Source organism: Siphateles boraxobius, unplaced genomic scaffold (genome assembly GCF_051911475.1).
Source record: "Siphateles boraxobius isolate OS27281-9 unplaced genomic scaffold, OSU_SipBor_1 12, whole genome shotgun sequence".
Classification (NCBI taxonomy): domain Eukaryota; kingdom Metazoa; phylum Chordata; class Actinopteri; order Cypriniformes; family Leuciscidae; genus Siphateles; species Siphateles boraxobius.
In genome coordinates, this window is record NW_027508722.1 from 22488802 (window position 1) to 22516782 (window position 27981).

Below are 27981 nucleotides of genomic sequence, written 5' to 3' on the forward strand. Positions count from 1 at the left end.
GTGTTGTATGAATAAAGTCAGGCTACTCACATAGGCCTATATCCAGAGACGTGCACAGGAATTATGAGGGGCAGTTGCTCTGACCTGAAAAAAGGGCTTCCCCTACATTCAGTTGTGCTTCTTGCTCGTATTCAGTTCTGATGGTAGGCTACGGGCAACTACGCATGATTTGTAGTATGATTGCGTAAAGGGAACAGGAATTCCGGTAGGGAACAGAATCGACTGCTAAACCCAGGGCCGATCCTGAACTCCCCCTGGGGCCCTAAGCAAAAGGGGCCCTCTACCTGACCTGTGACGCCGTGAGCTATGTAAACCATTTGCCATTGCCACACAATCACACCTGACACTTCAGTGCTCCCAATACAATCCTCCCTCCTTTAAACAAAACAGTCAAAGAATAAGTACAACAATATAGAACAGAATGAGGTTCAAACAAACAATATTTTTTGAATAGAGTATTTTCTATAGAATGTTGACATAACAAGTGAATATTAACGTAAACATAAATAAGAAGAAAATAATAAATTATAACCCTGAGCTTTGGCTTTTGGGATTAACTTTGGTTCTCTCTACAGCCTGGGTATTTTCGGCATCAGTATGATTTTTATTTATTTATTATTATGCATGTTGAAGCAATTCGTGATTTATGGTTATTATTTACTGAGGGATGTGCATCCATATTGACCAGTATGTCCAGCTAATCAACATTTTAAATTCAATATAGCCTATAAATCAATAGTCAATCAATGTCAAATTGTCAATACATTGCTTTCTATCTTGCATAATTAGTGCAGTTGTTTAGAGTTTTTAACTACACTGAGACTAGATAATCAGTTTCTTGTTTTATAAATGTGACTTTGATTGGGAGTGCCATCATTCACGTGCATGTATTGTAAAGTATGTCTGGTCTCCACTTTCTGCTTGAAAAATGCGAGTTTCATTTCGTGCACGCGCATATGAACGCACGATAACACACGCGACGCGGTTATGTTTTCCGAGCTGCAGTAGGTAAACAAACACCGTTGCACTTTGTCGTTTATCAAAAACAAACGTAATCAATTTTTTTATTTTACTCTCACTTTTGTCAGGCACAAAGTGATGCAAGAGATGCACTGCCTGCCCAGCTAGGTTAGCAAGACCGAAAAACATCAAACTTTGCTGACATCAAACTTAGAGAGGAGAGAACACAAGTTTACCTGATTGTTGTTCCCGCAATTCACTCTCATGGGTTTTTTCTTCTTCATCTTTTCGTGACCAGAAGGATAGTTTCGCTTCATTTTGTCATGGATGTTGTACACATTAATTGACACGAGATGGAGGCGGGGCCTTAAGTAATTTGTGGGGTCTTACGCACCGGTCTTTCTCATTTACTGAGGACTTTTTACCATTACCAGTTTAAATGTAGGCAATCCAACTTGATTAAATAATAGGCTAAATTTAAATTATATTTGCTCAGAAAGGTGTTTGAGGAAGGTTTGCCACTCAACTCTCAAATTTCATTCATGCCATACAAGTTCACTCGACTACATGACGTCATACACTCACACACTATCAGTGAATCAGCACGAAATAAACTGATAACAAAGAATTAATGAATAAAGGATAACATGAAACACATACAATAACACTACATACTAGTCTGTATTATATCTCCGCATCACCAGAGTGCACACTAATCGCGGCACATTTGCTAACCAGTGCTCAGCACCAATCGTTAACATTACATAGTATGGCTACACGTCAAGCGATGTTCCTTCACCGTTGCGTCACACACACACATCTTTCTCCAGCTACAATTATATATTGTATTAATTTAAAGCAATGCTTATTATACAACCCAACATATTTGCAACAAGCATTTATAAGATGAAAACGGCAATAGCCTAATCATAAATCAGTCTGAAAAAATCTCTTAAAGCATAAACACATGCAAACCACAGAAATACATTTGAAAACTGCAGAGATAATAATTATGCAACTTATCAAAGGGGGAAAAAATACTTAAAAATAAGAAGCTGTTAATTTTGAGAATTATTCTACCACATGCACCTGAAAAGAAAAAAAATTGTAATAAACTTCAGAACAAGGGTTAAACAGATATGTTTATGAACAATCATAAATTAAACATGCTTTGTATTTGGATTGCATATACAGTTTTAATCTAACGAAACAGGATAGATTTCCCGTCACTCACAAACACTAGAGTTCATTGAGCGCCGTGCTCCATTGTGATGTCATAGAACGTTCGTTGAGAACAGTGAGTGCAGAGGTATCTTGCATTTTGTAGCGAGTCGGCGAGTGATCGTGAGTAGGCTATGTTTTTGTATTCAGGGTTTGGAGATTTGAATTTTAATACATAATTGCATTAGGCTACTTAGATTAGAATCTACTTAAACAATGGAGTGTTATTGCAGATAAATGAATAGGCATGATATAATTTGTGTGCAAAATTTTGGGGAGGCTGTATTGGGTTTGATGTTTTTAATATAACGTTAGCTATTTGTTGATATGCTCCCATACACAGATGATATCCTCCTATTTTCTTGATAATTAATGACACATTATTCTCTTAATCAACACAACACATGAAATAAACAAATACAGATATTACCATTTTAAACAATTATCCGTACATGGATAGCTCCATAGACGTTATCTTGTCTTTGCGAGTAACTCTACCACTCCTTTTCAATCTCTCTTGCTTTGAGATCCTTTATATTGTTTGACCAACCAATAGCAGATCTGATGACAAATTATATAATGAAAGCTGATTTGCCTTAATGGTGATCTCTGTATCTCTAACTGTAACTGATTAGGCTACATATGCAAAATGAGGTACTTTTCATTTAGCCTCCTTATGCCTTTAATGGCCATTTTGGACAGACAAATGTCCATTTGAATATTTATTCTCATTGGTTTGTTAAATGGAGCCTTTATTGCCGTCATCCTCTTCTGTTCGTGCAGTAAATAAAATGTGCCTTGACTACCAGGCATGATAGAAATTGTATATACAAGTGCAAAGTGCCAAAATCAGTTTTTGTGTGTGTTTTTAGTAATTGTTGGTTTTGTGTGTTTGAGTGCTCATTGTTACAATTAAACAGCAAACGCTCAGTGACATTTTTATTTGTGCATGGTAGAAAGCAAATAGGCATACTGATACTGACATAATGACATACAATAAATTTGGAAAATTTAACTATTTATATATATATAATTTATATATAGCCTATAATTATATATATATATATATATATATATATATATATATATATATATATATATATAATGTGGACAACTAAGATGCATATAATGTATGTATATACATGCATTAAATGCATCTTAGTTGTACACATTAGTTAAATTGATAAAAAAAAATAACTTAACTTTTTCAGCTTAATTGTTCATTTTGAATAGATTTTAAGGAGGCTCTTGGATTTGACTCCCTCGCCTCTTCTGATTGACAGCCATGGGCATACACTGTAGAAAAATTATTTTTTCGAGTATTTTGATAACTAAGACAATCAGCTTCCAGGTTCGTATGTGTTTGCTCAACTCATCTCTTCCATTTCTCTGTCTTTCACAGTGTTTTACAGATAGAGATTGATAGCCTATAGATTGCACAAAGGCAGTATTGTTCAGTTCTTTAGATCATCATCAAATCCAAAATCAATATGAGTATGTCAAACTTTCCCATCGATTTTCCTGAAAGTGCAGAGCAGTCCTTATGTCCTGAACTCTCAGGTGAGCTCACCAAGGCCCTTGCCGCAGGGGAATGGTGGGCAATAATGGAGGTTTCAAGTCCCATCTCTGAGGAGCCTGAGTATGGGGACCTCACCTCAGGGCTGTGGTGGGGAACGCTGGAGGCAGGAGAAACTCCATGCCGCACATCCCTGAAGTCCACCAAGCAGTGGAGGCAGAACAAGACACAGGGAGCACCTGTGCCAACCAGGTCCCAACAGGAATCACCTGTGCATTCCAGTTCTAAGAAGTCAAGCCTCACTTCATCCCTGTCCTTCAAGGATAAATCTGAGAAGGCACTGAACTCAGATAAAACACTGAGATCCACAGAACAGCAGAGAAATTGGAGGCAGAAAAAGCCACAGGAGGCACCATTGGCTGCCGAGTCCACACAGGGAGCACTTGTGCCTACTGGGTTTTCACAGGGAGCACCTGTGCCCAAGTCTTTACAGAGACCACCTGTGCCTGCCCCAAAGGTGCTCGCATGTTCCTCACATCGAGTACTCATGCCAGAAAATGTCCGAGATAGACGAAAGCTAAATATCCCTGACCCTCTTAGGCAGGAGCGGCTGCAGCATCAGAAGTCTCATGCTCCTTCTCTTCAGGGAACACTGCCTGACAACATATCAAGGAGGCCAAAGCTAAAGATCCCTGAGCCTCCGAGACGAGACCTGCTGCAGCAGAGGTCTCCACAGGGAGCACCTGTGCCCAAGTCTCTACAGATATCAACTGTGCCTGCCTCAAAGGTGCGCGCATGTTCCCCACCTGGAGCACCCATGCTAGAAAAGGTTCCAGATAGACGAAAGCTAAATATCCCTGAGACTCTTAGGCAGGAGCGGCTTCAGCAGCAGCAGAAGCCTCAAGCTCCTTCTCTTCAGGGAACACTGCCTGACAACATATCAAAGAGGCCAAAGCTAAAGATCCCCGAGCCTCTGAGAGGGGAGCTGCTGCAGCAGAGGCCTCAAGCTTCTTCTCCTCAGGGAGCACCCATGCCTGCCAGGTCTACACAGGGAGCACCTGTGCCCACCAAGTCCCAACAGGGAGCAGCTGTGCATGCCAGTTCTAAGAAGGGGAGCCTCACCTCAGCCTTGTTCTTCAGTGATGCATCTGAGAAGGACCTGAACTCAGATGCAACACTAAAACCCATGGAACAGCAGAGAAAGTGGAGGAAGAAAAAGCCACAGGAAGCCCCAGTGGCTGTTGAGTCCCCACAGAAAGCACCTGTGCCCAATGGGTCTCCACAGGGAGCACCTGTGCCCAAGTCTCTACAGATACCACCTGTGCCTGCCCCAAAGGTGCTTGCATGTTCCCCAAGTGGAGCACCCATGCCAGAAAAGGTCCCAGATAGACGAAAGCTAAATATCCCTGAGACTCTTAGGCAGGAGCGGCTGCAGAAGCCTCAAGCTCCTTCTCTTCAGGGAACACTGCCTGACAACATATCAAAGAAGCCAAAGCTAAAGATCCCTGAGCCTCTGAGAGGGGAGCTGCTGCAGCAGAGGCCTCAAGCTTCTTCTCCTAAGGGAGCACCCATGCCTGCCAGGTCTACACAGGGAGCACCTGAGCCCACCAAGTCCCAACAGGGAGCAGCTGTGCATGCCAGTTCTAAGAAGGGGAGCCTCACCTCAGCCTTGTTCTTCACTGATGCATCTGAGAAGGACCTAAACTCAGATGCAACACTAAAAACCACGGAAGAGCAGAGAAAGTGGAGGCAGAAAAAGCCACAGGAAGCACCAGTGGCTTTTGAGTCCCCACAGAAAGCACCTGTGCCCACTGGGTCTCCACAGAGAGTACCTGTGGCTGCCCCAAAGCCTCTGAAAGTGGAGCCGCTGCAGCAGAGGCCTCAGAATTCTTCTACTCAAGGAGCACCCATTCCTGACATGACCTCAAAGACGGAAAAACTAGAGGTCCCTGAGCCACTGAGACAAGAGCTACTGCAGCTGAAGCCTCAAGCTTCTCTTCAGGGAACACTGCCTGACAACATATTAAAGAGGCCAAAGCTAAAGATCCCTGAGCCTCTGAGAGGGGAGCTGCTGCAGCAGAGGCCTCAAGCTTCTTCTCTTCAGGGAGCACCCGTGCCTGAAAAAAATGCAAAAGGGGGAAAACTAAAGATCCTGGAGCCACTGAAGCAAAAGATGCTGCAGCAGAAGTCTGTCTGTTGGGCACAGGGATCACCTGTCCCTGACAAGGTTCCAGAGAAGAGAAATCTGATATCTGAGCAACTGAGGAAGGAGCTGCTGCAGCAGAAGCCCCAAGCCAATAGACCTTTACCTGACAGGACCCCAGTGGGAGCGGCTGAGCATGCCAGGAATCCACAGGAAGCGGCAGTGCCCTCTAGGGCTCCGAAGATAGAAGATATGCCCCCAAGGATCCCAAAAGGTGCGCTTGTGCATTCGGGGACCTCACAGAGATCCCTTGTACCTGCAGATTCCCCAAAACTGGGAGAAAGCCCCAGGATCCCTAAGCAGCAGAGGCAGAAGCAGAGGGAGCAGCAGGGACAGCAGAATATCCCAAAGGGAATTTCTGTGTCTCCTAAGACCTCAGAGAGTGCACTTGTTCCACCTTGTTACCCACAGGGAGCATCCGGGTTTCAACAGAAAGCACTCAAGGCCTCCAGGGCTCCACAAGATGCACCTGTGCCCGTGAACTTGTCCCCATTCCTACAGGGGAACCCAAAGGGAGCAGCAGTGCCCGGCAGAACCATAAATCAAGGGAAATACATGATCCCTAGCCATCTATGGCAGCAGAAACCAAGTCCCTTTGCACAGTCCCATCCTGGACCACCCAAGCCCAGTCAGAGTAATAGGCTGTGTCGGTGGAGCAACGAAGAATCTGTAAGTCCCTTCCATCTCTTGTTTTTACTTATTTTCAGATTTCTTAAAAAACAAAAACAAAAACATTGACTTCAAATATGTTTCTATGTTTTCTAGGTCCTCTATTCAAATCCTTTTATATAGTATTTCAAAACTATAGAAAGATATATGTTTAGATTTAGCCTAACAAGCACTCATTAAATCTGCCCAACATGATTATATTTGTTTCTCCAACAGGGCAATGTAGGTGTGTGTCAGCCACCTCCCCAAAATAAAATATGTGTGGAAATTGAAAAGAAGGTGCATTTAAATTCTAAACTGAGGAGCCCGAATCCGATAAGCACTTCACACCTGGACCAGAGCAGCCTTCAGCCCAGGTCCCAGCTGAACCGGAAGAGAGCATTGGTAAGTTCCCTCCTTTTTTCAGATTTAAAAATGTAAACACTTAATAATTTAATATATGACTAGTATCATATTCTTTTCAGTTTATAGAACCCTAATATTGAAATTGTGGAAGGAAACGTGTATTAAGATTTTCTCTAAGAACCACCCATTAAACCTGGTCAGCGTGATATGATATGTCTGTTCTTTCAACAGGACAATGCAGGTGTGGACCAGTCACCTCCACAAAAAATGCACCGCTTGGCAATCAAAGTCAAGGACCAGCAGTTGGAACCAGGCAGCTTAAAGAAAATATGCCATTTATGCAGCATATTCATACATTTTTGTAATGTTTTAAATATTTAATATATATGTTATATTGTTTTGGTACATTTTCATTTGAATGCATAGTAAAAAATAAAATATAAACTGTGCTTTTGTTTATATATCCTGGACAACACACATTAATTAACACTAATGTTATATAAATGTGCACTTTAAACCAAAATAGACCATTTTCATCTCCTGTCTCTGAGCTGATTAAATGTTAAAAAGAAGCTGCACACTAAGCCAAAGGACTACATTGTAACAACATATATGATTTCTATTTTCTACAATTTATGGCTGAAGATAATGGTTGTAGCCTACAATGCTGTATATGGAATATTTTGGTGTAAGTTTTCTTGCATGACGAGTCTGCATCCTAAACACAATCAGATAAAGGTTTGTTTAAAAAAATGTTTTTTATGACAGAATTAAACTTTAAGACTTAAGCTTTGCTTTTTCTTCTAAGGGGTGCCTTTTCTACTTTACTTTTATTATTGGGCCTTTTGTAAGAGGAGCCTTTTGGAGGAGTTCATATGCATGCATATGGGCATCAGACATTCAGAGGAGAACTTTAAGCTTAGGCTAAATATTTTCTGAATAAATGATAAAATGTAATTATCTCAGATCTACTTAAAATATGATAAGAAAAACTGACATAAAGCTTTTAAGGGGTACATTTTAATCTTATTTAGTGTTTGATGTAACCGCTTGTCAAAACGGGCATGCGGAACCTTACTCAAGTCTTGTTTTTCATTCCGGACTCATAATCGACGTACCATCTCACATGTATTGTTGTTGCAGAACGTACAACCTTATACTCTAGTTTAAATAATTGCTCTTGTTTATATACGGTGGGTGCAGTTGCTGATCACAGCAGTGCTCGGCTGAGTTCTTTTTACTTTTGCAGTATATTTACGTTGTGTAACAAAAGGGATTTCTTTTCTGAAGTAGTGTCCTTCATCGCTTCTTGAAATGCGACTCACCCTGCGGGCTTTGATTTCCCATGGCCGAGTGGCTCGTCGGATGGGACTCGGACCTGAGTCCAGAATCAACATCCTTCGGAACATACTCACTGGTCTGGTTCGACACGAGAGAATAGAGACAACAAGAGCCCGAGCCGATGAAGTTAGCTTTTACGCTGAAAAGGCAAGTACAAGCAGGCTACAAGTTTTCATTACCTACATTTATCATATAGACTAAAAATAAATAAATATTTAAATAAATTGAAAACAATAAAACGGCGTCTAACTTTGTTTCATCTTGGACTTCTGAAAAATATTTTGACAGAATAAGGATTTGATCGTGATGTAAAAATCGTAATATATTAATGTATATATTAAATATAAAGCGTATATATATATATACACTTTATATTTAATATATATATATATATATATATATATATATATATATAGGTTAACGTTAAGCTAAAATGTCCAAACAGTGAAATTCTGATTAAAGTAGTTTAAAGGATAGATTAAAATTCATAATTTGTCAAATGTCATCATTTAGGCTACTCACCCTCAAGTTCCAAACCTGTCTGAATTTCTTTCTCCTGCAAAAGTTGATATTTTGAAGAATATGTGTTCAACCAAACAAACAGTTGATGAAAAAAAACATTGAAAGAAAAACAAAAATACTATGGATGTCAATGGGACCCATCACCTGTTTGGTTACTGACATTCTTCAAAATATCTTGTGTTCAGCAGAAGAAGAAAAATTCGTAGTTTGTGAACAACTTGAGGGTGACTAAATGATGACAGACATTTCATTTTTGTGTGAACTATCCCTTTAAAGAGTTTTGCGGTTTCACCAATTAAACTGTTTACATCCATTTTAATATATTATTTAAAATGATTATTGTTTTTGAATTACTTTGTTTCTATTTTGACTCTTTAATATATATTTTTTTAACTTTTGTGTTGTTCTTGTTTTAGATTATTGATTATGCAAAAAAGGGAGAAACTAATGAAAAGTCAATGAAAATGGCTGATTTCTGGCTAACGGTAAGTTTTCAGTCATTGCTTAAAGTTCTAACAGTGTTTCTGAGTAAAGGACATCTACATCGATTTATATTTTTTCATTCAGGAAAAAGATTTGATCCCCAAACTCTTCAAAGTTCTGGCGGTAAGATTTGAGAATCAGACGGGTGGATATACGCGCATGGCCCGCATTCCTAACAGAGAGAATCTGGACCACGCAGCCATGGCTGTCCTGGAGTACAAAGGCAACCCTTTCCCTCCCCTGTTCCCCGTGAAACGTGTCCGTGAACTGAGCTTGGTAAACCAACTTCTGAAAGGATACCGAGAAGAAAAAGCTCAAATGGTCGCTGAGAAAAAGGACTTCTAATCTTGCACTGTATTTGTACATTATATTTCACGTCATAAACCAGTATACATTTAATTAAAATATCTTTTTTTGTTCTCAATATTGTGTGTGTGTGTGTGTGTGTGTGTGTGTGTGTGTGTGTGTGTGTGTGTATGGTTGATGATCTAACATGCCCATGACTGTTTTTTTGAATCAGTATTTTAAAATCAAAATGAATACAGTATATCTGTGTAAGACGAGCATTTTGTCTTTACTAATTAACTCCAGATGAACCTGTGGTGTGACAAGCGAATGGAAGTATACATAGATATATATAGATATTAGAAATATATTTTGTATGAATCTGTTCGTTCTTAAGTACTTATCTTTGTTTGGGTGCAATCCCCTGCTTTTATTTTCTTGCATCCCAATATGGATCAGCACGCTCGGATATAAAAATGGGTCAAATTTTGATTATAAATATTGTAAAATCTAGGATTCACTTTGATGAATGAAGGGATTTGAGACTATGGTTTTAAACTGATTTTCAAGCCCATGACAATAATTTGTTAGGGAGTTGTTTGTACTTTAGAGAAGTAGGTTTACAATTAGCTACATTTATTGCTAATCTAACTGCAAAAAGAACCAAACAAGCCATTGTAGTAAAACAGACCATTTTAATTTGGCAAAAAGGGTATACACTGCCAAGTCATTTGACACTATTAAAATGCATTCAGTATGAACAGTGCAACAGAAATGTGCTTAACTGAATCTTTCTGTGCTCCTGAATGTAATGTGCTATTATCTATCATATATTCAAAAATTGTGTTCTCTCTTGGGAAAAAATCATGGCAAAGCCTTTAAGAATAACCTTTTCTAGTGGCTTCCTGACAAACCAAGTTGCAAATCAAGCATTTCAGGCCCATATACGTCTGTTAATATGAAAAAAAAAAAAATCACACAAACCTAGCTTTAATGATTTTTCAAGTATGGTTCATCTCTTAAAAAAAACAATTTTGAATATAAATATGTCATTATGTACATAACTTATAGGCTTACATTTAAAACGGGTCAATTTCAGATGGAGATTATATAGGATATGTTATATATATATATATATATATATATAACAAATACGACCCATCGCTTGTTTTTCTTTTAAAATAAAACAAACACAGCAGTGATAATGGGCATTTTACAGATAAAACCTTCACATTTTACCTGTACATTTGTCATTCACTCTATTGCATTATGATTGCATTTTCAAGGGTCTCTGATGGTGATGGAATAAGTGTTTAAAAACAGTAAAGTGCTCCATGCAGTCAATACAAAGTGTTTCTGTAAGAGTAGAGCTATATTTTCATCAGACACTCAAGTAAACAAACCTCGCCACAACCCCAGTGGACTGAATGACTCTACTTTCTACTCACAGACAGAATATAAGTATCCACTTCATGACCGCTGCGAGTGTTATTACATGTACAAATGTATAACAAAGTTAGCTGGAATTGAATCTGAACTCCACAAACCCCGGCACTGTATTATCTGCTATTATGGAACGAACAATACAGAAAGACAGGATAAAGATGAGGCTGTCATCGTCCGCTTGAGTTAAATATTCTCTACATACTGTAGCTATAAACAGTGCGTACTGCTTACAAAATGAAGACTGCTAGTTGTAAAAACTAGGCACACCCAAAATTACATTGAATATATCAGAATGTAGACAAAGCACAAACATGCATGGTATACAAATACTGCCTACTTGTTCCAGTTAACTTGCCATTGCAGTTTAACATCAGTTTGCAAAGTCTCTAACCGTATTCAATGTGAATAAAAATATATAATTATTAAATTATCTCAACTTCACAGAGAAAAAATTAGTAAATAAAAAAAAACATTTAAAAAAATTAGTGAGGGAGATGAATACTTTGGCAAAATGGCAAGGAAATACACATTAACGGCAACACTTGAAATGAACAAAGCACTAAAAGAAATATGTCAAGAGCTCACTGTACTGTTACTGTACACATCGCTATCCTAAAGTCACATTAAGCTTGAAATAGCTATAGTTGTCGTCTCCTGTCACTCTTTCGTACTGCCTGTATTTTATCTCTCTCCAGTGACTCTACATCATCTCACTGAAATATTTATTGCTTCTTATTTTTTAGGAGCATTGTGAGCAAGTTATGCCCCACTCTCTCTCGACGTTCTGCAGTTTGCGTTTCCCTTTACAAATTCAAAGATATGGATGTTTGGTAACTTTTTTTGAAAATGGCTTTACTTTTTCACGCTTGCCTTGACCTAATCTATTGAAATTCTGAACTCTTTTCCACCTCATAGATGTTTGAAAGTTGTTTCCGCATGGCCTGTTCCTTCTAAGGCCCGCTCAAGGCATTGGAACGTATCCCGGTGGCCCCTTGCATACTAAAATACTCTGTGAAGTGGGACGTTAATCTAGGAGGAGGGGGGGAGTGTGCAGAGCTGCGTGGTGGTATTGGAGGAGGAAGAGGGGAGAATGTAGACGACAGGTCTGCCGTTGTGGTGATGATCTTGTGCTCGCTGTTCCTTGGCACTTCCTGTCCCTTCCGAGCCACCGTCTCATCTATCGTCTTAACAGGGTCCTAAATAGAGAAACATGACATGGAATATAAGAAATAGCACGATTGAACACTCCTAAACATAAAGGTCCTTTATAGGCATTTATGGTTCCATTAAGAACCTTTAAAACCCGTGGAACATTTCCATTACACAAAAGGTTATTTATAGTGGAAAAAAATTATTTAGATTTAAATAAATAAATAAAATTACTTGACTTGAGAAATGAAATAAAATTACCTGACTTGAGAAATGAAATTTGCCTTGATCTCTTGACATTTAAGAGGTCTTTTTACCAATAAAACATCCTGCAAGTTTCATAGCTTAAAGGGTTAGTTCACCCAAAAATGAAAATTCTGTCAATAGTTACTAATCTGTAAGACCTTCGTTCATGTTTGGAACACAAATTAAGATATTTTGGATTAAAACCAAGAGTTTTCTTAATTTCAGTTCTGAAGATAAACGGAGGTCTAATGGGTTTGAAACGACGTGAGGGTGAGTAATGACAGAATTTTCATTTTTGGGTGAACTAACTCATTTTTGGGTGAACTAACTCATTTTTGGGTGAACTAACATGTCCTCCTGATTATAAACAGCATTTACTTAATCAAGCTCCAAAAATGGCTCGTTTAAATATTATGAGATTCGTGACGAGACGACCCGCACCAACTGGCATTCAATTGCTTATTGGCTGACATTTGCCTACACTGGATGCGAGCATTGAGTCGCGTCAAAAGCAAATACAACCCATTATAAATCACTGTTGCGGTCTACACTGAATATAGTATACAGATGCGTGTTTAATTTCACACTTGTCTGTCAACAACAGGACAAATGGAAGAGTGAAAGAATGTTCACTTTGACGCATCCAGTTTGAACAGCACGTTTGTGTCTCTGTAGCATCAGAAACAAGTGGATGGTTTATATGAATGCCTTGCCAGATTGCATCAGAGGATTATGTTTAGTCAGTCACAGCATTTCTTTTGTAAACGAAGCAGTTATGTAATGGAGAGTTCGCAAAGAAACTTTGAGATTTATTATTAGGAACATATTAAGAGAATAAATAAATCCACGTCATGACCCATTTAAGAGTGTAGCTTAATCATTTGAAAAGCTGCCCAGCCTGATTATATTACCATCAAAATAAGTCCATTTATATTCAACTCATATTTAAATAATCTACAACATCCAATACTCACTGAGTGGATGGAGAAGAGCTCTGTGAAGTTTGGCTGAGAGTCTCCCAGGAAGGAGCTATTCCCATAAGCATGATGAGGGAAGCATTCTGCCCCCTTGCCTTTAGGACTGGAGAGAAGAATTCCTATCTGTGACGTCCGCACGTGGTAAGGAAAGTTCTTATTGGCTGCTGACGGACGTGTGATGGCCTAGAATGATAGGATTAGTCACAACCAGGGGTGTTTTATCATATTATTCGCTTAAATAAAGTAAGCAATAAACAACATCATACCAGGAAGACGATATGGGCATAGAGATGGATGCCAAGTTGGATGCCGTTCACAATCTTTTCCCTGGCCCAGCGAGAGATGCCAAAGTTGGCAATTAGAGCCATGACTGGCACAGCAAAAAACCTATGGGTGAAAAAGTAATGGATGAAAAGAGGAACAGCGGCTTTTTACTGTCAATCTTCTTCTACGCCTTTACAAAGGCAGAGGAGAATTATAACCCACTAGATTTTGGAGTCAAAAGAGAGATAAACAGTTTCAGCCTGGTCTCATGAATATGTATACTCATGATATTTTACTGTGATTTACATGTGAAATGTCCACCGGGTGACATCAAAACTATTCAAACGCATTTTTTTTTTGCTATTAGGAGTGCTACACGTCCCAATTTGCGTACTTGTGCACTTTTCTATGCAGTTTTTAGCATCAATAGTGTGAGTAGGGTGTTTATACTGAAAATTCCAAAAATTAAAAGTGCACTTTAAATGCCCGGATGATGCACTTAATGTTGGACACTTCACGCACTTTCCTTACATAGCAGAGGGGGAGGGGCTATCAGACTCTAATGCTGGATAACAAAATAACCATATAATATTCATATACTTGATGGTTGAGTACACAATGCATTATAATAGTTAACAGTGTATAGTATGTATTTTGGGACACAGCTAAGACTTGAACAAAATATTTTGATTGGAAGGGTTCACATTAAAACCAAGATCAGGCTGATGTTTTCGGCCGTCGTCAATTCAACTGTATTTCGTGTAATGAAAACATACTAGACAAAAAGAAAGTAGTGACAGAGCTTTGCTTCCATATTGTGACGTACATCAGAGTGAAACATATCGGAAAAAAACATTTGTAGGATGGAACTTGGTTCTATCTATCAGTTGTTGATTGGACGGAGGCAAATCTGAATGCAAAATTGCAGTCGATTGTAAGAAAGGGACAGAGAGTAAGCAACTAAACGACTGGGTAATTTCAGCATGACTAGAGAAGTCTGTTATTTCACCTGAAGATCAAATTGTGACTGAAAATTATGAAATAATAAATAAATAAAACGGTGCACAGATAAATCGTTCGCAATAAGATCGATAACATCTAGAAAATATATAGGGTAAATTCCCAATCATGTAAAAATGGGAGTGAAAATATTTTTAAAGCCATTGGACGTTGCACTGAAAACTGGGTTAAACAATATCAAATGTTGGTATGTTTGTAACAATTTATGTTATTTTATTCTAATTTATGGTATCTTTATTGCAGAACTCACCACAGAGTGTACGCAGTGAAGAAGGGGATGTAGAAAGGTTGTTTTTCAGGATAGTGTTTGAGGGACACGAGCACAGCATAGCAGAACCATACGTACGCAAGCAGCTGCAGACCCATTAGACCGTACCCTGCAGGGCTGTCATAAGCATACAGCACCTCGCCTGGATCAAAGAACTACAAACACACATGCAGTGAGAGTGGGAACAGGGAAATCACCTCCCCTTGGCATCCCATCTGTATGACTGATGGTTTTAAATCCAACCATGGCACAATCTGTTAGGCTGCATAAGTGGAAAGTGCCGGAACATTCCTCAAATCCAAACATCTAAAGCTGCATTAGAGCAAAGAGTGACACTGACAGAGGATGCAACAGGAGCTCTTCCATGATACTGCAAGAGCTTATCTAGGTCATTCTCCTAACCTGTCTTTCCCTGGCTCTCTTTATCTGTCTATCTGCCGGGTTTCATTACACCACGCTACAGCAGAACGACATGCTCGTGCTGAGTAACTTCATCTCACAGCTTTACATTATGTATAGAGCAGAGTAGCTCTCGGGTGCAGCATGAGAAACTGCAGTTGATAGTGCTCAAAGATAACGTGTTTTACACATTAGGTAATATGGAAATTAATAGACGTTTTGAATACATTTATGGTATGGTTATATACAGTAAATTCTTTGCCTGTACCTACAAAAATATATCTTGATAAACCTACATTTTTTTTAGCCTACATTTTATTTTGATATATACATATTAAAAATGTATATGATTTTTTTTTATAAATTTTCCAATTATATGATTCATTTGAACTAAATAGTCATTGAATTAAATTATATTCCAAAAACTAAATGCAAAAACTAAAATACAATAAAAAACAAGGCATGCTTACCATGCTTTTTTCCAGTAATGAACAAACATTTAAAATTAATTGTATTAATTTTATTTAATTTTGCTTAATTTTACTGCCAGCAAAACCATCAGAAATACTCTACCGTTAAAAGTTTGGGGGTCAATAGTATTTTTTAAATGGCTTGAAATAACTTGTTTTATGCTCATTATATATCATATATCATTATATAATATATATCATATTACTATTTAAAATAACGGTTTTCTAATTTAATATATTTTAAAATGTAATTTATTCCTGTGATTACAAAGCTGAATTTTCAGTATCATTACTCCAGTCTTCAGTGTCACAAGATCCTTCAGAAATTATTCTAATATGCTGATTTGCTGCTCAAGAGACATTTCTTCTTATTATAAATGTTGAACACAGTTGTGCTGCTTAATATTTTTTGGAAACCATGATACTTTTTCAGGAGTCTTTGATGAATAGATAGAATGACATTTATTTGAAATAGAAATCTTTTTTAACGTCGTAATGTTTTTACTGTCACTTGTCAATTTAATGCATCCCTGATGAATAAAATACATTTCTTAAAAAATTAAATAAAATGTACTGGCCCCAAACTATTGAACGGTAGTCTACTGTATATTATGAATATCCAGCATATTGCCCAGCCTCAGCATATGACAAAAGAAAAAGATAAAGGCAAGCAGATCTTACTTCTGCTTCATATATGAAGAGAATGATGTAGGTGATGGTGTACACTGTCATATAAATGGACAGTTTCACAGAGCCACTGTGACTTATTCTTGCCCTGAAGCAAAAAAGAAAAAGAAAGAAACATCACTACTGCATGTCATTTTCTTTGAAAACATGGCTCAAAAGACCCATTGGCAGATATAGCATCACCTCACCTGCATATAAAGAACATCCGCATCATCAACAGTTAAGAAGTACGTTCATCATTTAATTCAGTACATACTCTGAAAGTATGGGAATTTGGATACAAAATTGTCTTGACTTCTGGGTCACATTTGCATGATTAGCCTTGTACGTCATTACCCACATTATGTGAGAAGTAAGGCCTCCTACCTTGTGACTGTGAATCCCTTCCCCAAGAGAATCAGCATGAGCAAGAAAATCAGGAAGCTCACAGAAAAGAGTAATTTCCCTGGTGAGAGGGAGAGAGACATGAAGAGTTACACAGTTGACCACAAGTAGGTTAATAATCAGGTCAGCATTTAAGAATGAATCCAGTCACACGCACACAAATGTGTCATGCTAAAACCAAGTATGTTTTGTTTAGATATTGTATTGTTATATTGTTTAGCACATTATTTATCTGGAATACTTCATTTTAATTGGTCATTCATGGTTTGTTCAAATATTTGTGCAAAACCATGTTCCTTAAAACAGACTTAAATGACTAGACATTCTACTAACTATAAGCAACTTTGCAACTACCAGTAATTAGAATATTAGCAGACTATCTGCTTAATATCCCTACTAATACTCTAATGAGAGTTAGTTGACATAATGACAATGAAATTATGTGTGGAAACAGCTCGAGGGCTGATCATTTTAGCGGTACAACAAAACTTATGCGACAATGTGTTTTTTAGGTATGATGTCATTACACACTCTTTTATCGGTAAAAGGCCAGTTGGATGGAAACAGCAAATTTTGCAAACCTTTTTTTACGCATCACTTTTTCAAGAACAAAACAAAACAAAAAAGTGGATTGGAAAGTTAAACAGCACATTAATATAGAACGGTGATTAAACTGACCTGGAACTACCTGTGCATTAAATGGTTTCATTGAAAACTTTCCAGCCAATCAGAATCGAGTATTCAGACAGACCATGGTATAATTTGCGATGATGAGCATGTGTATCCTCCTTTACATACAGTGCTTTTCTCACCTAATATCTTGAGGCTTCCATTCCCGACACCATCCCTGGCATAAAGGCCCCAGTAAAAGCAAAAGAAGAGCAGACTTAAGACTGAGAGGAAGGAATCAGAAAGTGAAAGAAAGGATGCCAGAGATAAGAGAGAGAGAGAGAGAAAGAGAGAGAGAGAGAGAGAGAGAGAAAGAGAGAGAGAGAGAGAGAGAGAGAGAGAGAGAAAGAGAGAGAGAGAGAGAAAGAGAGAGAGAGAGAGAGAAAGAGAGAGAGAGAGAGAGAGAAAGAGAGAGAGAGAGAGAGAGAGAGAGAGAGAGAAAGAGAGAGAGAGAGAGAGAAAGAGAGAGAGAGAGAGAGAGAGAGAGAAAGAGAGAGAGAAAGAGAGAGAGAAAGAGAGAGAGAGAGAGAGAGAGAGAGAAAGAGAGAGAGAGAGAGAGAGAGAGAGAGAGAGAGAGAGAGAGAGAGAGGTCACAGTAGCAGCAGTGTGAGCGCAGAGGAAGTAGGGAGGAGATAAGGATAAAAGAAACAAGGGATGACAAGAGATATTGTTATGCATCCAGTGTTGCAAAGCCCAGTGTCATAAAACGTGTGTGCTAGTGTTTATCTATATGAGTGTGTTCAGAGGCCCTTCTCACCCTCCACTCCAGCCGCAATCATAAACATCTTATAGGTCGTATGGAGCAGCTGTCTTCCTTTTAAATGATCTTAAAGGATTACACAGAGGGAGAGAGATTCAGAGAAAACTAATAACTTAAACAGAGGGACTAAAAAAAATAGAAGAAACAATAGTATCTTAAAGTTTTTTATCTGGAAGATGGAGGATGGCTAAGAATATCCTTTAATTTAACTTAAGTATATGTAATTTAAACATATGCACTAAGACCAATGCATTTGAGATCTTTTATACCTCCAGGACATGGAAACTCACAAGCAAAATAACAAGACAACATAAACACAGTGGCGAATATAACCAAGAATGTGATGTCGGTCTCCAGGATGCCTGAAACAGAACAAAACAAGAATAGCTTTCAGTCACAGTGCAAGTATAAGGAATGTCTAAAAGAGATAGTTCACCAAATAATTCATTTTTAATGTCTCTAAATTTCAAACCAGGGACATAAAAGGAGAAGTTTAGCAGAATTTTAACACTGCTCTTTTCCAAAAAAACATATTATTATTATTTATGAATTAAATGTTTAATTTATGATTTGTTTCTTACACAAATATGTCATATCACTTCAGAAGACTTGGAATATAGTGCAAAATTGTATGGACTAACATTATGGTGCTGTTTTGCACTTTCCTTATAGAAGAAAAATGACACTGGTTTGGAAAGATGATATGTAAATAATATCCTATTCCTTTAAGTCTAAATCTAAGATCACATTTCAGTGACAACTGAACTGGTATTATTCCTATTATCAAGAAATCTATATGGTTTTTCATTCCATCCATCCATCCATCCATCTATCCATCTATCTATCTATGTATCTAGCCAATCTTTCACATAATGCAAAATAAATCTGTCTCTCTTTCAGCTGTCTCTCACCAAATTCATCTGCAGAGAAATGCTCGGTCCAGAAGGACTGTCCATTGGTTAATGTCATTTCATATTCCAGCTGCAGCCCATCTCCCTGTGTTTCATGGCAAAAGAGAAAAAAGGGGAATTCAGAGGAGGGAAAAGCAGGAGGTGTGTAACCGAGAAAAAAAAAGTGAGTGGGGAGCTGCAGAAACCATATAAACACTGAGTGCAAAAATAGATCTTTGGGCTATAAAAGACTTCAAACCAGCACAGTTTCTAGTTGTTGAGAGGATTTCAGCCTGGCTTAATAAAAGAGAAAAATTTTGATTTCCCTTGGCAGGAAAAACCAATTCCCTTTCCCTGAATCCAAAAAGGTGAGGTGCATATGAAGCTTGCCCTATCACCAAATCAATGTGGCCAGAGATGGAGGGGCGAGAGAGAATGGGACAAAAATACAGTGCTAGAGAGGGACAGACAAAAGACTGTTAAATACAAAGTGAATGAGCATGAAAGAATGAAATGAGTAACCAGAAACTGTAACAGAAGTTACGAGGTACAGTGGTATTCGGCTGGCCAATCAGAAGGGAAGTATGAGGGAGATGAGAAGAGAAATTGGCAGCAGGCACAGAGAAGCTCCCTTAGGGACTGAGCTGAGAGCTCGCTGCTCGGAGATGGTGCTTTACTTCAGTCCAACAGGATTTAGCATTTTGTCCTTCAGCCTGCCTACATCCATGAAACAACCCTTTAAATTTTGCCCCATTTATCTGGCTAAATCTCTTCACATTGTGTACCGCTCTAAAACTACATATGCATCACTTTAAACAGCTACAACAAGAATCACTCACTGTCTCCAGTAGAGAGTCCAGCTGAGGCCCTGTGCTTTAATCCGTCTCTTTTGTCCACTTTCAACCACTTCTGTCCTGATTTCTTTGAGGGGAGGGTCTATGGCCAGGTAAATGTATGGGCTTTTTCAGATCTTTCTATCTAATGGACGAAACAAGCTCACAAAATGTACATACGAACGCAAAAGGAGACGAAGGAAAAACATGGAGAGCATCAGCTTTTGTTTCTGCTCTGATAGCTGAAAGACCACGCTGAACACTGCGAGTGTTCAGGAATGGTGAAAGAACACTGTTTGGTACGTTCTTCGTTTTTAAACCAAACACGGGTCTTCAGACTAAATTCAAATCGCGTCTGGCTAGCACGCTTCCCGTAATGTTTAAACATTAGGTCAGTAGGCGGACAGTAGGTGGTCTTTGTGGCTGTTTGAATGCATTCGATTTCAATCACGAGCGTTTGCACTTCAAAAGCGATCCGGGCGAATGCGTTTTGGACTTCCTCTGGAAGTAGTTGAAGGTGGACAAATTTAAACATTTTTAGACCACGTTTACACCTGTATTACTATTTAGTGTCGTCCTCTTGTGATCCAATTGACCAAAACACATCTTAATACCAGGTAGAAACGGGGCCAAAGCCTCTTTATCTATCAAGAAATCCATTTAATCACATTCCTTAAAACCAGGTCAAATAAACACTTGCCATGTTTCTTACATGCGATATATAGAAGCAGTGAATTTGGATTAGTAGATACAGTAAATTCATATTCATAATAAAAATGGAACCTATAGAAAAAGCAAATATTGTAGCTTTATCATATGATTTTTATTCAAGCTAATATTTTAGTAGTAACAGCCTGTGTCAATCTGTAGCTGTTGCAATGTCAAAATGATCCGTTTCTGTATTCAGATGGCATCAAATGTGGGCGGGGCTTCAACTGAAAGTGTGTGAAAACTTTAGAAATAATTCTACTCCATTTGTAGTTTCCATTTAGCAAATATACCTTCCATAATTCCTTCTAAAATTACTAATTCATTTTTTTATTAGAACCTTTATGTAAAATAAATAAATGTTAAAAATGATTAAACTAAAATAAACAGATTGTAAAAGAAGTGTTATTTTAGTCATTTTTATATACTTATAGTATTTATTAACATTTTGAATTCGCTTTTATTTTTCAAAAGGTGAAAAATATGTATGACATAGTATGTTAATTTAATGTTCAGATTTTTCAGAATCTCGCAGTAAAAAGAGACAGCAACACAGCCATCTGTGTTCAGACAATTTCACACCATTCTCCTTTCCATTCACAGGATACCACTTTAGCCATACTGGCTTCACAGACAAACCATTATGTTTTTTGATATGTTCATTTAAAATATTGCTTTGCCCTTGTTGCATAATCAGTCTTACGTATTATTCGGTATAATTACTTATTCATTGTGAAGTCATTAATCATGCCTCTCCGCATAAGGTAGTCCGTTTCAGGCACTTTCTTAGTCACTACATACTGTTTATTGTATCAGCACTCACCCCACACTTGCTGAGCGCAATGTACCACCATCTCTCTCTGACAGAACGAAAACTTCGACCTCCTACACAACTCAGCATCTCTTCATTACCTTCGCCTTCCACCTGACAGAGGCAGATATAAAGACATAAGATTACAATAAGAAGCAGTGCTTCACTGCATAATTGTACATCACTGATTTAACAGAGGATGCTTATAATTTGATGAGTCTCATTTCTTTCTTTCTCCTATCCAAGTTTACAATGAGACATACTGTAATTAAGACATAAAAAATGTGAAAACACAAATCAATTTATGCGTGCATTATGTTTGTTTGAGTTGGCTCAGCCATTGGCAAACAGGCAGTGTGTTTGGGAAACCAGTTTAAAAAACATTATTTTCGCAAATTTTGGTTGTGCACACAGACTAGGTAAGACGAACTTTTGTCTTACCATACAGCCAGACCAGGTGTAGTGGGTGGTCAGGTTGATGACTTGGTTATTTTCAGGCCTCAGTACTGACTCTTTCAGGTAGCAATCCTGTAGATCATATAAACCCTCCATTTAAAACGTTGGATTTAAGACACCCTATAACAACATCAAGAGCTGAAGTACTAAGTAGCAGATTATGACTGATGAAGAGCAGGGACTTCCTACGAGCACTTTATCATAGAGTCCCGCAATACAGATCCTTCCACAGGGAGGGAGAAAATGTGCTGTGTTTAAATACGCACATGCACTAACACTAGTGTCTTTTTGGAGACAGGATTTGGACAGCTAATCCACATAGCACTGCTGACATTTCCCCTTTAATTCTCATATACTTCTACTTCTGATGTGTATCACACACACACATTCAGGCTTAGGCTCTCTGTTTGTTTACGCACACACATGCAGTCTTGTCATTTCATTCAATATTTTCACACACACAAACACAAAGTCTGTCAGTGTGTGTCTCACCTTGTCCGGCCTCTTGTACACAGCTGGCCACTGAGAGCTTTCATCAAAGTAGAGCAATATGTTCTGACAGCATCGGGACTTTCAGTGAGCAACAGACATAGAGAGAGGGACATGAAGACACGATAGATGGATAGATTGATAGAGAGAGGAAGAGAGATTAATACTTGGACTGTTTATGCCACCTAGAAACTTAAAAGGGTTTAAATGACTGACATATACAGAAAGAAGAAAGTTGCAGCCTGAAAACAATTCAATGGTTAGGCTTCTTTGCTGAAGCCTTTCTTTTGTAGATAGTATTCGCATGAAACCAAGTTAAGTAGCATTAAAACCAAAATTATTTCAGAAAAATCTTATAAGAACAGCATAGATTTATTTGGAGTTAATCAGAGTCACTATATGTGAAAACAGGTGTGTACTATTTCATATAAGCTTTTTTTTTATCTTAAATGTGTCAAATGGTTTCAGTGGCATTGCATAGTTTGTAATTTTTACATGAAAGGTCTAAAAGTTCTTATATGATTGATGATTTTAATAGAAGTGTGTAGACTTTCTCTCCACTGCATCATGCATTTGTGACAGTATTGGAGATTCAGTACAACATCAGTCATGAGTAAAAATTCCAATTTAGGTCTTTAATCTTACCTTGGGGTATCGGAACTTAAAGTTCAATCGGCCAAAATCGGTCAGGAAGCAAAACCTTGTGAGGAAAACCCAGTCCTGTGGAGAAGAGGGGAGGGTAAATATAAGCATGTAGTTATGTAGCAGCAGTGTCTGGATTGTAACCCTCATTTGGAGGAGTCTCATGGGATTCACTATAGTGACATTTATCTACTGTTTATTCAGAGTCCCGCAGAAATCGTACCCCTGCTAGACGCAAACGCGAACCCTGTGTGGCTCACAAAATGGCGTCACCATCTAGACATGACATCATTTAGCAGACAAAGCACCTTAAAGTACATTTATTAGAAGGATATTTTCCCCGAGCTTGCTCAACAACACATAGTGATGGCTCACAGTCACAGCTTGAGGGATCAAACCAGCAATCTTCTTCTGCTTCCAAGCCCTGAGCTTTACAGCACATAAATTCACAAGTTCAAGCTTATCTAACAGAAGTCTGATCGAATGCACTGATAACAGTTTAAAGAGCTTCATATCACAATATATGGTAATAGTTGAAGGGTTAATGAAGTTCCTGCAGTGTTCAAGACTTCAGTTGGGCTTCATCTCACACACTCTCTCGAACTTACGCTGACACACAGGCAGTCAGTGAAGTGTAAAATGGCACTAAGTGCGCTCTAGCTTTCAGCCCCTTGTCCATATTAACTTCCTCTTCAGTGTCTGCAGTTGGTGGTTTCTATAACAACAGGTTTCCTTGACAATACAGACAGCAGCCCTAAGACTCTGACCCAGAACTGAGCCCAAACAACCATTAAGATCCAGGCATCACATGGCCGTGCTTCTGAAAGACCACCGTGTCTCTCTAAAACAGAAGTGCACGTAAAAGAGCACCTATGGTCAGTCAGACAGTTAAACAAACACCCACTCAAAAAAAAAAAGCCCTCACTAAAACAAATCTCAGTACTTATTGTCATGGCAACAGACACATACTGCACTTTGCAGCTACTATAGAGACCGGTAAAGGCCCAACTCTGTCTAAACCCCCTTATAGCAAGAACAACCGTCCTCCAATCCTGGTTTTTAAAACCAAAAGACTTCACAACATCATTTTTCTTTCTGTCCTTGTTCACATTCCCATGTGTTACGTTTCCAATGTGATTGCAAAGCCGGTAGCATTCATGCATGTGAAGAATCTTCTCCTGTACCTCATGCAGTGGTGCAATATAAAGGGTTGAGTACAAGTTAAGCTCAGTTGAGAGAATTTTTGCTGTAATGTTGGTGACCACAAAAATTATTTTTTACTTATTCCTCGTTTTATTTAAAAAACAATCTGAATTACAGTGATGCACTTGCAATGGAAGTGAACGGTGCCAATATGTAAATATTAAAATAGCCACTAGTTGCGAAACCTGAACAATACAGTATGTGTTAACATGATGTAAAAATTGTTTACCAACCTTTTCTATGTAAAGCTTTATCGAATGTTACTATTATGTAGCTTTTACAATTTAATAGTAATAATAATATGGATGGGTTACACTGCATTTTAAGGTGTCCTTGTTACAGTGTAATTACACATTTAAGCAATGAGTAATATAATTAACAACATACTATAGGGTAGGAGTAGGGGTTGGTTTAGTGTTAGTTACATGTACTTTCTGTAGTAATAGTAAATAATGCATAATTACATGTAACAAGGAAACTAAAATAAAGTGTTCCCTATTATTGTATAATAATATTGTTTAATTAATAATTTCATAAATCATTTGTAAAATTGATTATTTAAATAGTTTTAAAGCTCCAGTGACAACAATTATTTAAGCACAAATATTTGCCCCATTCACTTCCATTGTTAATACTGCAGCATAACCTTGATTGCCCTTTAAACGAAATCAATGGATGAGTTCAAACTTTTGTGTGTGATTAACATAATGCCACTCATGCTTTTGACTGAGTTTAACTTGTGTTTGAGAAGATTAAGATGATTGTGTATCAGTTTATGTAAACTCACACTTGTATAATGGCTGGCTGCACAACATAATGTGTGTGTTGTGATGCAGAATAGGCCATAAAGTGCCACTAATAATCCCTGCCATCCGTCTTATCCCCCACAGACACTGCATTGTAATACAAAGTCATTGAATCAGGCAAAGGGAGGAGGAGAGACATGGCACACAGACCCTACATTAATCAAGCACTATACGCAGATGCAGTATCCGGTCACTTCACCGAATCAGTGGTGGCCTCACCTCTCACTGTCTTTCCGGATCTCTGTCCGACCGCTAAGCCTCATTAACAATTAATTACCAATCAACTAGTCATGTCACCCCGGGTCCACTGGGCTTTTAAATGATTCATTACTTTAGTTACACAACAGAGCAACACATAAATACACTCACATGTGCTGACACACATATAAACTAACACACACAAGACGTCGACCTGAGTGCCCCTGAGTCTTATATGCCGGTGGCAGTAGTTACCCATAGGCAGTTAACATTACCTGTACATCTCTCTGGCACACTCAAATCAGAGGAAGGAGCTTTGCTGGGCTGGAACACGTATACATACATACACACATATATATATATATATATATATATCCTTCCTCTGAATTGAGTGTGGCCAGAGAGTTGTACAGGTAATGTTAACTGCCTATGGGTAACTACCACTGCATAGAAGACTCAGGGGCTCTCAGGTCAACGTCTTGTGTGTGTTAGTGTATATGTGTGTTCGCACATGTGAGTGTTTTTATGTGTTGCACCGTTGTGTAGTGCAGAGCAGTGATAGATATTATATCTAAAAAAACAAAAAAGGAATGGGCTGATTTTTCTCTCTCAAATTATGTTTTAATTTAAAGGGGCAAATGCCTTACACAACCAAAAGAACTTTAAAGGGATTCGCCCAAAAACGACATTGATTAGCAAACATAGACATAAGTTCAATTGTACTTGCTTGATGTGCAAGAACAAACCTCATTGGTTCTTGCGGAAGCTTAAATGTGCTGCTTAGCCACGAGAATGAACCTCTTTGGTTCTCGCACATCAAGCGAACATGCCTGAGCTTCCATTTATTACAACTGATGCGTGAGTTGATGAATGTATGTGAATAAAAGTTTATCTGTTCATCATATAAAGCGATTGTGTCTCTTCAGAAAATGTTGGACTAAACCGCTCAATTCGTATAGATTAGTTTTACAATGTCTTTATGAACTTTTTGAAGCATCAAAGTGGTAGTTGCATGGACTGTCAATGGAGGATGTAAATCTCTCAGATTTCATTAAAATAATCTTCATTTTTGTTCCGGAGATGAACGAAATTCTTCTGGGTTTGAAACGACATGAGAATGAGTAATTAATGAAAGAATTAAATTTTTTGTGTGAACTATCCCATTACCGTGATAAAGCTTTCCAGTAATTTATGTGCGAGTGTGTGCATAGCAGTGTAAATGAACGACATTGTAAGGAAATAAACAGAAGTGAGATTAATGGACTGTTTAACCATCTCATGCAAAGACCAAAAACATCAGGATCAGCACTTGGATACAGGCAGGAACAGGTTGTTGTTAAATGACCAGCAGCAGCAAAACCTACTTAATCATGATTTAATGATTTAACTTGCCCGTATTATTTACACTGTGTAAAAAACGTGTATGAGCTTTTAAGTAATAAAAAGTCATTTTAAGTAGTTTTATGGGTTTTGAAAGGAAATAAATGTAATTGCTCCCTCATTTCTCCGTATTTTATTCATTTTTGTTCATGAAATCAATTACTTTTTGAAGCACTTTCAGTCTCACTGTTTGCTTCAGGCCAACATTTACATTTTGCATCATGTGTTTATCTGATAATAATAGCCAGTGTTTGTATTTCCCACAAGGCACACTGCAATCAAATAATTCACCCAACAGCTATTAATTAAAAATTAAGAAAATGACGTACGGCAAATATGAACACACTTCAACAGCAATATGACTCGTCTCAGCCTCATTTCCACGTGATCGTTTGCAGAGTTGTTATTTGAATTATGTCTCATATTAAATGCACATCACACACTCGGACACTTTATAAGCACCGCTCAGCTAAGCAACCTAAAATCAGTTTGCACACAAACATCAGCTGCGATAAATACAATCTAGCAGTAATGACAGACACACACCTGTAAAAGCGGATGGGAGGGTGTAAGTTGGTTGTCGGCAATGCGCCGTTTAAAATGTGTTTTTCGTATCTTGAAGAATTAAGCTTGCATCGGCGGGTGATCTTGGCAAGGCACCGGCTATTAAAGCATCAAGCTTCCAGATGCGCGCAAATACAGAGGCGTCAACAACACACACTTGCTATAAGAGCCCATTAATAACAGCAGTCAGGAGATGCGCAGCTGAAGAACGCAGGGAAACTCAGAACCATTACCAGCACAATAGTAATAAAATGTAAACATTATAGCCTACTCACCTCTTTTGTGTTAACGATACCTCTGACATATTTCCCAAAAACCGAGCCGACACATAACATACTGGATACCACGGCGAGTCCTAATACTTTCTCCATCTTCACCTGTCCACCGTAGCGTTTCTGCGCTCTCCTTCCTATATTGTGTGAGCAGGAGATCTGCCTAGTGAGGCTGCCAAACGCGCGCACACGTTATTCGCCTCAAATGCATGTATCCCCCAGAATTTTCGCCGGGAGCGCGCCTAGTGTCGCACGCGCTTTGCCAGGAAAGCGTGAAACGCGCGCTGCCGATATTTTATTGCGACATAGTATTACACAAATAGCTATAGCTTATGGGTATTTTTAAAAAATCGTTTTAACCCCTTTTCTTACATAACTATTAGACAAGATTTGCGTTCTATATCCCGTCACAAGATAACACAGAGATGCAGAGACAATTATTTAT

General features: G+C 38.3%; 2 protein-coding genes across 2 annotated transcripts; one reads left to right on the forward strand and one right to left on the reverse strand.

The window, feature by feature from the left end:
• Positions 1-8008: 8008 nt before the first annotated feature.
• mrpl17 (mitochondrial ribosomal protein L17) lies at positions 8009-9684 on the forward strand. Its single transcript, XM_077212932.1, has 3 exons — positions 8009-8402; positions 9194-9262; positions 9345-9684. Exons 1-3 carry the CDS (start codon positions 8229-8231, stop codon positions 9603-9605), a joined length of 504 nt encoding a protein of 167 aa, XP_077069047.1. The 5' UTR covers positions 8009-8228; the 3' UTR covers positions 9606-9684.
• Positions 9685-10898: 1214 nt separating this feature from the next.
• On the reverse strand, positions 10899-27762 carry tmem145 (transmembrane protein 145). Its single transcript, XM_077212985.1, has 15 exons — positions 27540-27762; positions 23117-23191; positions 22475-22552; positions 21968-22054; positions 21539-21640; positions 19196-19280; positions 18575-18646; positions 18282-18350; positions 17668-17748; positions 16838-16916; positions 16466-16559; positions 14898-15070; positions 13630-13750; positions 13361-13546; positions 10899-12187 (listed from the first exon to the last, which is right to left on the reverse strand). Exons 1-15 carry the CDS (start codon positions 27633-27635, stop codon positions 11942-11944), a joined length of 1644 nt encoding a protein of 547 aa, XP_077069100.1. The 5' UTR covers positions 27636-27762; the 3' UTR covers positions 10899-11941.
• Between the last annotated feature and the right edge of the window lie 219 nt (positions 27763-27981).

Bases quoted from the DNA above. Each gene is read 5' to 3' on its own strand.
- mrpl17 (XM_077212932.1), top strand. From the start codon at position 8,229: ATGCGACTCACCCTGCGGGCTTTGATTTCCCATGGCCGAGTGGCTCGT. The intron at 8,403-9,193 runs GCAAGTACAAGC...TTCTTGTTTTAG, and splicing joins TTAGCTTTTACGCTGAAAAG to ATTATTGATTATGCAAAAAA. The intron at 9,263-9,344 runs GTAAGTTTTCAG...TTTTTCATTCAG, and splicing joins TGGCTGATTTCTGGCTAACG to GAAAAAGATTTGATCCCCAA.
- tmem145 (XM_077212985.1), bottom strand. From the start codon at position 27,635: ATGGAGAAAGTATTAGGACTCGCCGTGGTATCCAGTATGTTATGTGTC. The intron at 18,351-18,574 runs GTGAGTTTCCAT...TAATCCTTTAAG, and splicing joins GTTGTCTTGTTATTTTGCTT to ATCATTTAAAAGGAAGACAG. The intron at 13,751-14,897 runs GTGAGTTCTGCA...TTTCACCCATAG, and splicing joins TTCACTGCGTACACTCTGTG to GTTTTTTGCTGTGCCAGTCA.